Below are 12,500 nucleotides of genomic sequence, written 5' to 3'. Positions count from 1 at the left end.
AACAGCTCCCAGCCAGCTGCAGATGTTTGGCTCTCCATTGGCTCTGTGTTGGTAGACCGCCTGGTCTTCAGTCACCTATCCTTTCTTAGACTTGGAGAATCAGAGGAGTGAAATTAATTTGATGAAGCAGGTACCTGTTTTAATTTTTTTGTTTTGATGAAGTTCCACTACAGGAAGCAGGAAGCTGACCTGCTGTTACTTTGTGGTCTTCGCAGGGCAACAACAAAAATCATAATGTGCTGGAATAAGTTCCTGGACGTTGTTCTAGAGAAATGAAAGTTCCTGATTGTTTTGGTGGAAAAACAACTTTTGTTGTTGGATCATAGAAAAAAAATCATAAACAGAAGTCTTGCACAAGGACAGCTGTACATTATGTTCCATGGAGTGTCAGCGAATACCAAAATATGAACATTTAGTCTAATTAAAACATGCAGCAACTTGTTCTCAAAATAAAACTGCCATTTTCTTGTGACATCACATTGGTCAAAATATCACAGCTTCCAACACAGCGACAACACAATCGTAGCATCCCGTCATCTGAGAACCATGAAGGTCTGCACCAATTGTTGTGGCGATGCATCAGGTAGCTGTTGAGATATTTCACAATAAGTAAAAATTCAGTGATTCATCCAAAAGTTATCGAGCGAGATGACTAAATGACAAACAAGTCAACCCCAGCGTGGCACCAGAGCAGAAGTCAGCCTTCATCATCTGGGTAACATGAACATGAACATGAACCAAGCAGGTGTCTTAATTTTTCCTCCAAAGCTCAGGAGCCTGAATGAAGGAAAGTGAAAGGATTTCCTGGAGGACAAGGAGGTGAACTGAAACATGAGAGTTACAACACTGGCCAGCAGGTGGCATCAGAACAGGAAGAAAATGCCTTCATTTGGATTTGACTATATTCATCTTTGATTAACGCAGTGGTGAATTATAATGAATTACTGTGAAACCAATATATTAACTTAAGTTGGAAAAATTAAAGAAACACATGGGTCAGTTTTCAGAGACAATAGGAGAGAAATCACAACTATCATCTTCACAAGGTTCCACCATGACAGAATAAACACAAAGGTGGATATGGCAGAATAAAATAAGAAACAAAAACAAGAAATGGGTTCATGTTTTTCAGTCTCTCATATTGTTTGAGCCTTTCAGTCCTTCAGCTGCACATTATCTTCTAAAACTGCTCAGATATTTGTTCAAATACAGCTGCGAGATCAGCACAAGCCTTTCAGGTTTATTTATGCAGCATCGCAACGTCATCTCAGGGAACTTTACAAAGGTTGCGACCTGACGATGTTACAGAGAAAACAATTCAACCTTTGGGGTGAGGGGAGAGCAGAGACAGAAAAGAACAGCATAGACAGACAACCAATAAACACGAGGCAGCTTGGAGAGGCCAATCACCAGAACATGAAGCTCCAGAGAGACTCAGACACCCCCCCTCCCCCAATGTAGGAAGAGGTTCAATGATATAAAACAAAAATCTTCATCTAATAGAAGCCAAACACTGTCATTCATTAAATGTCAAAGTGAATTGGAGAAAGAATTTCAGTTTTGTCTGAAATTACAGGTAAAAATGGAGGGTCCTGGGGCCTTTATGTCATGAAGACATTCTTGATGATTCAAAAACTGATTTGTCATCTGCATCTGAAGTTTATGCAACACCAGATAAAGTTGCCCTGGAGAAGCTTTTATAATGCTTCTACCAGCTAGAGGGGATCCTTTCCTCCCACTGACATGTTCCAATCTCTGTAATAAAATGCTGTGATCAGCGGTGTTTTAAATGCAGCAGGACGAGTATAGAGACGAGTTCTTTGTCTAAAGGCAAAGAGAAGATCATTTGTGCTGTTTCTGTGCTCTAAATCCAGACTGAAAAGCTTGAATTAGGGTAAAACATTCGCTGAGCAGTCTTGTTGGGATGAAGTCTAAAAGACATGTTGATGGTTCGGTGAACAGTTGTTGAAGTTAGCTCAGAGAGGAACTTTACAACATTATTAAATAGACATCAACTGCCATGGAACTTTCTCCCAAATGTGGTGGATTTTGTCTTCATAAATGATGTCTTAGAAAATGGTAGCTGCAGTTAAAAGACAGAATTAGAAGGTCTGTTTCTGAAAGGCATCAAGTCAGACTCATTATTCTGACAGTAAAATATCTTGTAAATACAAACAAACATGATGTTTGTTGACCTCCTGCATTACAAAGTTTGTGTTGCAGCTTCCAAGAAGTTAGCGACAGTCTCACCTCGGAGGTGTTCGGGATGTTTTGCACCACCGTTGCCGCTCATGAACTTAACGTCATTGTTCGCCGAGTGCCTCTGACAGCTCGGCTTCCCAGCAGCTGGTAATGTGATTGTTCCAGCCCAGACCTGTTAATGCTAATAACATCACAGACGTTCTCCAATAACAGCCACCGTTGCTTATTAGACTAAGGACTGCTATCAGTGCTGCAGTGAGCCTGTAGTTGGGGAAGACTCATTCACTAAGAGATCTCTGGTCTTTTGTAATGCAGTTAGTTTTATTGCCCTGTGTACGGTGAGTGATAGGGGCGCCTTAAGAAAGGTGTTAAGAGCATTTATTTGTTCTTAGAAGGCTGTGATGGGATAAAAGAATCACACTCTGTTCATTCTTTTCCTACAGACAGCGGGCAGAAGTTTACATCTCAAACTTAATTACAGAGTTTAACTGGTGTCTACAACTTGTCTCGAAGAGGCTCGCCTCCAGGCACAATTAGTAATGTTAGACTGCCTAAATCAGAAGTGTGCTCACATAATGCAGGAGTGAAGAGCAATAGATGGAAATAGCTGAGGAATTACATATTAGTCATTTTCATTCTCAAGTCATCATTCGGTGGACAGTACAAAAGAAAGTATGGAGACATTTACAATGTTCAACCAAGTGTCTAAAAATGCTGTGTAAAATGTAAATAAAAACAGAATGAAATGATTTTCAAATCATATAAACTCATATTTCATTGAAAATGGACAAAAACAACGCATCAAATGTTGAAACTGAGATATTTTATTGTTTTATAAAGATATCTTCTCATTGTGAATCTGATGTCAGCAACACGTCTCTATAAAGTTGTTCCAGGATCATGTTCACCACTGAGCTGCATCAACTCTTCTTTTAACAACACTCTGGAAACCTTTAGGAACTGAGGAGAACAGTTTCTGGAGTTGTGAAAGTGAAATGTGGTCCCATTCTTGCCTGATAGAGGATTTCAGCTGCTCAACAGTTCAGGGTCTCCTTTGTTGTATTGTTCATGTCCTGATGCTCCAGATGTTTTCAATGATTGACAGGTCTGGACTGCAAAAATCTCAGATTGTGATCCATCAGACCTCAGGACAGTTATCCACTTCACCTCAGTCCATCTTCAATGATCTCGGTCCAGAGAAGGCGGCGGTGTTTCTGGATCATGTTTCTATCTGGTTTCTTCTTTGGAGAGTTTTTACATCATTTGTGGACGCAGCGATGAACTGTGTTCACAGACGATGGTTTTCACAAGTGTTCCTGAGCCTATGCAGTGATTTCCACTCCAGAATAGTGTGTTTTTAATGCAGTGCTGCCTGAGGGCCCGAAGATCACCACCATCCAATATTGGTTTCCAGCCTTGTCCCTTGTGTTCAGAGATTTCTCCAGATTCTCTGAATCTTTTAATGATATTATGAACCGTAGACGATGAAATCCACTAATTAGGGCCCGAGCACTGAGCATCGGTGCGAAAGCCCTATTGTTTTTCATAAAAATGTTATTTTTCTTCTTGGATGTTCATAAGAACATCCAAGAAGAATAATCTTACGTAAAGTGATTTTCCTTTTTGGAGGCTTTATCATATTCAAAAACTCATGAAAGTGGATACACATTTGTCTCCCGGTTAAAAATTTCATATTCTAGTGGAGTCGCGAGTGGGCGTGGAAAACTGGCTCGAGAGCGCCCCCTAAAGAGATGCCCCGGCGGCCACATTTACCTAAATTCACGAAATCCGGTGGACACATGTATCACACCTAGACGCACAAAAAAGTTACATTGCACCGTTACGTCAACTCGACAGGAAGTCCACCATTTTGAATTTAGTCGCCATTTTGGGCGATTCTGACACATTGTAGTTTGTCGAACTCCTCCAAGGGATTTTGTCGGACCGACTTAAATTTAGGTTCTCTGGATAGAAAACATGTTTGGGATTAAAAGTTATCAAAATAATTTGTTTTCATCGATGTGTGTGCCCGTAGCGTGGCGGCCATTTTGAGTGTCTGAGCGTCTCGCCATGAAACTAGGAGTTGCTTTAAATCTTATGTCCATGGACCGACCTTCTCCAAACATCACAGGTATGATAACAGCCCTGCCCTGAAGACCCCTGTGGGGTAATATTCGCTCATAGTCATAGCGCCCCCTGTTGGCCACTGGAAATGACAATTTTCATACTTTCACATTCTACGTCGAGCTGGTTGATCCCATGAACGTAAAGTCGGGTCACAATAACCTAAACATGTAGTCGATGATATATTGAGACATTCGTTCGACTTTGTCAATGGGCGTCGCCGTGACGATGCGGCAAAGTTTGATGTCTCGCCGTGACACAGGAAGTTGATGTTTAAGGTCAAAGGATGCTTGAAACCTCACGAAACGTGTCACATACATCCGGCGTGGTGAGACCATACATCTGATGTGTTTTGCGAGTGGGCGTGGCCAAACGGCTCGAGAGCGCCCCCTAAAGAGATGCCCCGGCAGCCACATTTAGCTAAATTCACCAAATCCGGTGGACACGTGTATCACACCCAGACGCACAAAAAAGTTACATTGCACCGTTACGTCAACTCGACAGGAAGTCCACCATTTTGAATTTAGTTGCAATTTTGGCCATTCTGACACGTTGTACTTTGTCGAACTCCTCTCAGGGATTTTGTCGCACCGACTTGAATTTAGGTTCTATGAATAGTTAACATGTTTGGGATTAAAAGTTATCAAAATAATTTGTTTTCGTCGATGCATGTGCCCGTAAAGAGACGGCCATTTTGAGTGTCTCGCCATGAAACTCGGACTTGCTTTAAATCTTATGCACATGGACCGACCTTCTCCAAACATCACAGGTATGATAATAGCCCTGCCCTGAAGACCCCTGTGGGGTAATAGTCACTCATAGTCATAGCGCCCCCTGTTGGCCACCGGAAATTACACTTTTCATACTTTCACATTCTACGTCGAGCTGGTTGATCCCATGAACCTAAAGTCGGGTCACAATAACCTAAACATGTAGTTGATGATATATTGAGACATTCGTTGGACTTTGTCAATGGGCGTCACCGTGACGATGCGGCAAAGTTGGATGTCTCGCCGTGACACAGGAAGTTGATGTTTAAGGTCAGAGGATGCTTGAAACCTCATGAAATGTGTCACATACACCCGGCGTGGTGAGACGATACGTGATATGTGTTTTGCGAGTGGGCGTGGCCAAACGGCTCGTTTGCCGTGACACAGGAAGTTGATGTTTAAGGTCAACGGATGCTTGAAACCTCACGAAACGTGTCACATACATCCGGCTTGGTGAGACGATACATCTAATATGTGTTTTGTGAGTGGGCGTGGCCAAACGGGTCGTCAGTGCCCCCTGCTGGAGACAGGAAATGAGACAAAAATAGCAACTTTAAGCGGGGATACCCGGTCCCTCGTGTGCTGCACGTCGGGGAGACAGCTTCGGGGAGGCGGCACGCGGGATTGCGAGGGCCCATTATCACTGCTTGCAGTTTTAATTCTTTGTAGTTTTACGTTGAGGAACATTATTCTTAGATCGTTGCACTATTTTCCAAAACATTTTGAGAGTGGTGAACTTCTCCCCACCTTCACTGCTGAGAGACTCTGCCTCTCTGAAATCATCTTTTATACCCAATCATGTTACTGATCTGTTGCCATGGTAACCGGATTAGTGGTCAGATGTTCCACCAGGTATTTTTTTTTTTTGGCGTTACCATTTTGGCAAACATTTCTGCTCCCATCAAATTCAAAATAAGCAGATATTTCTATTAAAAGAAGTCGAATTTCTCAGTTTTAACATTTCATACGTTGTTTTTTATCTATTCTTAACTAAATTTGGGTTTATATAATTTAGAAATCATCATATTCATTTTTCATTTACATTTTACACAGCGTCCAAACCTTTTAGGAAACAGGATTGTAAGATTTTGACTTATAAAAGAAAAAAAACCCCCCGTGAACTCTTAAACACAGGCCTGTTCTACTAAAGCGTTGACACACATCACCAATCTTAACAATGTATCTGTTGTAAATTTCAAATTAAAAGCTTCCTAATGTTTCATACACAGTCCAGCCATTGACTAGGTTTTACTAAAGGTAAAATGTTGTCAATATGTACTGCAATAATCAGTGTGTTCAAAATAGTAGCAAATCACCAGATACAGAACTAGTGTGCAGTTTCTTTTTTGTTTTTTCTAATTCAGAATTAACCCTGTTTTGTTCAGTAGAATGACATATTGTGCCTCATTATTTCTTTCAGTAGCTCATTGCTTTGTTCAGAATGTTTCATATTTTTAAATAAATTTCAAACTTGGTAAATAATAGGATCTGTTGCATCATTATAGAGCTGTGAACCAGAAATGATCTTAAACATCCTTTCAGTGTCCATTTGTATAAAAATAGAGATAAATGTGGAAGTGATGAATTCCTATTTTTTCCTTACAGTCCATGCTCCTTCATGCAAGCATGGACTATGACTCATAAGAACTGAATGGCTTCATGAATATTAATCAGCTTTTGCTCCCACTTCTGCATGACCCATTTATGACAATTACTGCCAGCAGCCCTGTCAACTGTTTCTAATCATTGTAACTAACTGTGGTTAATTATTGTCCCGGTTTGGACCAAAACTTAAAACGTGCTGCCAACGCCTCTTCAGTTCAAGTTGTAACACGTCGGTTTGAGCTGCAACACCTGCTGGATGTGAACGAGCAACTCTCAGGGACTTTTTCCTTTACTCTTACAAACAAAGTACATCATGTATTTCACAAGTGTTGAACTACTTCATCACTCAGTACTGGAGCCTGAAAGGGACAAAAACAAGAAAGTCGGACAGCTTGTCAAACTTTTTTAAACTGATTTATTTTTATTTTGTTCTGAAATTAATACAAAAATCTTTATTAGAATTTCACTTTAACAATTTAAATGAAAAGTTAAATCCTGTCCTTTCTCAGAGTAAATTCTGACTTTTTGTACAAAGGAGTTAACGCAATTCATTAATTCCAGGTCTCTTTGACAATATGTCAGATTTTGGACATGGTGCCAGACTGCAGGACTTCTCTATGCTGCTCACTTATTGCATCTTTGAATCAACAGATGCTGCTGGCCAGTCTGCTTCTTCTCTGATCCTGTGTTTCATATCCTCAGACATTTGCCGAGAAGCTTCTTGGGAACTTCTCAGTGGCGGTGCCGGTCTTCGTGGCCTTGTCCTGCTACGGCTCCATGAATGGCTGCATCTTTGCCCTGTCCAGGTAAAGATTCTCTGTCTTCGCTTGCTTTTGTCTCACAGTAAGTCCACTTAAATGATGGCTGGTCATTAATATGCTGTCGACCTGGAAATGGAGGTATTCTGTGGAATGCTTATAAAGTGAAAAGTCTGTGCAGGAAGTGTTAAGTTTCATCAACAGGAACCTTAATGGAGATCAGAAAGCTGTAAATTGGAAGCAAAACTGAGGAGTTTGTGAAAAAAAACACGTCTTTAAATCTGATAAAGGGCTGTTTCAAATATATTCAGTATCTGAGAGTGAGAATGCATCATTGTTTGTTCATCTCTGCGTCTACTGGATGCAACCAAGACTCATATTTCTGTGCACATGTGTGTGCCTGTGTGTGTGTGCGTGTGTGTGCGTGTGTGCATGTGTGTGTGTGTGTGTGTGTGTGTGTGTGTGTGTGTGTGCGTGTGTGTGTGTGTATGTGTGTGTGTGTATGTGTGTGTGTGTGTGTGTGTGTGTGTGTGTGTGTGTGTGTGTGTGTGTGTGTGTGTGTGTGTGTGTGTGTGTGTCCACCAGGATGTTCTACGTGGCTTCACGTGAAGGACAGCTCCCTGAGGTGTTGTCCATGATCCACGTCCGCAGACACACTCCACTGGCTGCTGTCCTAATACTGGTCAGTTCAATGATCATTAGACGATACTGACAACAATAAATATCACCAAAACTCACATTTTAAACAACCACTGACAGCCTATAATAATATATATATATGTATAAAAAAAAAAAACCTGACTGTGTCTTGATGTGTTTTAAAGAACAGAAATAAAGAATATTTTCTGTGGCCTTTCTACAAATAAGACAGCAGCTGTCAGAGCTTCCTGTTAACCCTTTCTGCAGCAGGATTTTATACCGTATTCCTGTTATATATGCATTCATTACTCTATTTATCTGCATATAGAGCATACAATGCACTTTATTTTTTTAGAAAATCAATTTATTTAAGTAATATATTGTTCAATTAAACATTTTAGTGGAACAGGGAAAACTGTTTCTCTCAATCATATGTTTTAGTTGGTATAACAAAATTCAGCTTTTAATGTAGACATAATGAACGTGTGTGTACGTGTGCATGTGCGTCTGCGCATGTGTGTGTGTGTGTGTGTGTGTGTACATCTTCCGCTGCAAACTAAAAACACACCTCCTCCTCTTCCTCTTCCTCCTCCTCCTCCTCCTTTACCTTGAACAGTAGAACTTTTGTATCTTAAAATAGAACTTACTGATAGAACTTTGTAGTTTGGCTTTCTTGAAGAAATTATATTTTCTTGATTCCTGTTGTTCTGGTTTTGAACCCTCATGGTTGAAATTAACTTATTGTAAGTCGCTTTGGATAAAAGAGTCAGATAAATGAAATGTAATGTAATGTAATGTGTGTGTGCAGTACCCCATGACCATGCTCCAGCTGTTTTTGGGGGACATCTACAGCCTGTTGAACTTCATGAGCTTCCTGCGGTGGCTCTTCATCGGCGTGGTGGTCCTTGGTTTAATCTACATGAGATACACGAAGCCCGACATGCCCCGTCCCTTTAAGGTCAGTGCCTACATACCTGTATACACCTGTACACACCTTTACACACCTGTAGCAGTACCAAATCCTACCTGGATCTGTGCTGTCATATAGACCACAGTGCAGGTCGCTCACCCTTCATGTATCCACCTGATTTTTGAATGTAAGATGTGAAGAAGTTAATTATTTTATAAAAAAGCTGACTGCTCAGCTTCATGCAGTAAATCATGCAACCTCTGACCTTTCCACAGGTGCCGCTCTTCATCCCCGTGGTCTTCTGCTTCACTTGCTTCTTCATGGTCTTCCTGTCTCTGTATTCAGACCCGGTCAACACAGGAATTGGATTTGGCATCTCCCTGACCGGCATCCCGGCGTACTACATCTTCATCTACTACCACCGCAGACCCAAGTGGCTTCAGAGGGCTTTAGGTAACACCTCACTCATTCACTCATTCATTCACTCGTTCACTCATTCGTTCACTCGTTCACTCATTCGTTCACTCATTCACCTCAGTCATTCACTCATTAACCTCACTCATTCACCTCATTCAATCATTCACTCATTCATTCACCCATTCAATCAGTCAATCATCCACTCATTCACTTCACTCATTCACTCATTCACGCATTCACTCATTCACCTCACTCATTCACCTCAATCATTCACACATTCACTCATTCAATCATTCACTCATTCAATCATTCACTCATTCACCTCACTCATTCATTCACTCATTCACCTCACTCATTCACTCATTCATTCACTAATTCACTCATTAACCTCACGCATTCACTCATTCATTCGTTCACCTCACTCATTCACTCATTCATTGACTCATTCAATCATTCACTCATTCAATCATTCACTCATTCACCTCACTCACCTGTTTTCATGTGTCTTCATGTGTTTTCATGTGTCGTCATGTGTCATCATGTGTTATCATGTGTCATGGGTTTTCACGTCATCATGTGTCTTCATGTTTTCATGTCATCATGTGTTTTCATGTGTCATCATGTGTTTTCATGTCATATGTCTTTATGTCATCATGTGTCATGTGTTTTCATGTGTCTTCATGTGTTTTCATGTGTCATCATGTGTCTTCATGTCACGTGTCATCATGTTTCATGTCTTCAGGTGTTTTCATGTGTCATCATGTGTCATGTGTTTTCATGTCATCATGTGTCATCATTTGTTTTCATGTGTTTTCATGTGTCATCATGTGTCATGTGTCTGCATGTGTCTTCATGTGTTTTCATATCTTTGTTTTCACGTGTCATCATGTGTTTTCATGTCATCATGTGTCTTCATGTGTTTTCATGTCATCATGTGTCATCATGTGTTTTCATGTCATCATGTGTCATCATGTGTCTTCATGTGTCATCATTTGTTTTCATGTGTCATCATTTGCTTTCATGTAATCGTGTCTGCATGTGTCTTCATGTGTTTTCATGTCTTCATATGTTTTCATGTGTTTTCATGTCATCATGTGTCATCATGTGTTTTCATGTTTTCATGTCATCATGTGTCATTGTGTTTTCATGTGTTTTCATGTCATCATGTCTCCATGTGTCATCATGTTTTTATGTCATCATGTGTTTTCATGTGTCATCATGTGTTTCCATGTGTTTTCATGTGTTTTCATGTCATCATGTGTCATCATGTGTTTTCATGTGTTTTCATGTCATCATGTCTCCATGTGTCATCATGTTTTTATGTCATCATGTCATCATGTGTTTTCATGTGTCATCATCATGTGTTTTCATGTGTCATCATGTGTTTTCATGTGTTTTCATGTCTTCATGTGTCATCATGTGTTTTCATGTGTCATCATGTGTTTTCATGTCATCATGTTTTCATGTCATCATGTGTCATCATGTCATGTGTCATGTGTTTTCATGTGTCTTCATGTGTTTTCATGTCATCATGTGTCATCATGCGTTTTCATGTCATCATGTGTCGCGTCACCATGTGTTTTCATGTGTCACCATGTGTTTTCATGTGTCACCATGTGTCACCATGTGTTTTCATGTGTCATCATGTGTTTTCATGTGTCTTCATGTGTTTTCATATCATCTTGTGTCTTCATGTTTTCATGTGTCTTCATGTGTTTTCATGTCATCTTGTGTTTTCATGTCTTCATGTGTCATCATGTGTTTTCTTGTCATCATGTGTCATGTTTTCATGTCATCATGTGTCAATATTTGTTTTCATGTCATCATGTGTCATCATGTGTTTTCATGTGTCATCATGTGTCATGTGTCATCATGTGTTTTCATGTCATCATGTGTCATGTGTTTTCATGTCATCATGTGTCTTCATGTTTTCATGTGTGTTCATGTGTTTTCATGTCTTCATGTGTCATCATGTTTTCTTGTCATCATGTGTCATCATGTCATCATGTTTCATCATGTGTTTTCATGTGTCATCATGTGTCATGTGTCATCATGTGTTTTCATGTCATCATGTGTCATCATGTGTCATCATGTGTCATGTGTTTTCATGTATCATCATGTGTGATGTGTCATCATGTGTATTCATGTGTCATCATGTTTTCATGTGTTTTCATGTCATCATGTGTCATCATGTGTTTTCATGTCATCATGTGTCATCATGTGTCATGTGTTTTCATGTGTCATCATGTGTGATGTGTCACCATGTGTTTTCATGTGTCATCATGTTTTCATGTGTTTTCATGTCATCATGTGTCATCATTTGTTTTCATGTGTCATCATGTGTCAGGTGTCATCATGTGTTTTCATGTCATCATGTGTCATGTGTTTTCATGTCATCATGTGTCTTCATGTTTTCATGTCTGTTCATGTGTTTTCATGTCTTCATGTGTCATCATGTTTTCTTGTCATCATGTGTCATCATGTCATGTGTCATCATGTGTTTTCATGTGTCATCATGTGTCATGTGTCATCATGTGTTTTCATGTCATCATGTGTCATCATGTGTCATCATGTGTCATGTGTTTTCATGTGTCATCATGTGTGATGTGTCATCATGTGTTTTCATGTGTCATCATGTTTTCATGTGTTTTCATGTCATCATGTGTCATCATGTGTTTTCATGTCATCATGTGTCATCATGTGTCATGTGTTTTCATGTGTCATCATGTGTCTTCATGTTTTCATGTGTGTTCATGTGTTTTCATGTCTTCATGTGTTATCATGTTTTCTTGTCATCATGTGTCATCATGTCATCATGTGTCATCATGTGTTTTCATGTGTCATCATGTGTTTTCATGTGTCATCATGTGTCATGTGTCATCATGTGTCATCATGTGTCATGTGTTTTCATGTGTCATCATGTGTGATGTGTCATGTGTTTTCATGTGTCATCATGTTTTCATGTGTTTTCATGTCATCATGTGTCATCATGTGTTTTCATGTCATCATGTGTCATCATGTGTCATGTGTTTTCATGTGTCATCATGTGTCTTCATGTTTTCATGTGTGTTCATG

General features: G+C 40.0%; 1 protein-coding gene across 2 annotated transcripts in view; it reads left to right on the top strand.

Moving 5' to 3' along the window:
* slc7a11 (solute carrier family 7 member 11) overlaps nucleotides 1-12,500 on the top strand; it is a 27,960-nt gene that overhangs the window by 11,746 nt on the left and 3,714 nt on the right. Inside the window, exons 8-11 of one of the 2 annotated variants that reach the window (XR_011179345.1) lie at nucleotides 7,404-7,507; nucleotides 8,045-8,141; nucleotides 8,907-9,056; nucleotides 9,354-9,461. Coding sequence is in view for 1 of the 2 variants with exons in the window: in XM_069171596.1 (XP_069027697.1) it covers nucleotides 7,404-7,507; nucleotides 8,045-8,141; nucleotides 8,907-9,056; nucleotides 9,284-9,461 (529 nt within the window). In the remaining variant the exon portion in view is untranslated. Of the gene's footprint in view, nucleotides 1-7,403; nucleotides 7,508-8,044; nucleotides 8,142-8,906; nucleotides 9,057-9,283; nucleotides 9,462-12,500 lie in introns of both variants that reach the window. The other variant, XM_069171596.1, reaches the window with a different exon arrangement.

Source organism: Embiotoca jacksoni, unplaced genomic scaffold, assembly GCF_022577435.1.
Source record: "Embiotoca jacksoni isolate LCO1_2020_lvr unplaced genomic scaffold, fEmbJac1.0.p SCAF_5, whole genome shotgun sequence".
Classification (NCBI taxonomy): Eukaryota; Metazoa; Chordata; class Actinopteri; family Embiotocidae; genus Embiotoca; species Embiotoca jacksoni.
Note: the sequence above shows the minus strand (reverse complement) of the source record. Positions and strands in the feature narration are given on the sequence as shown.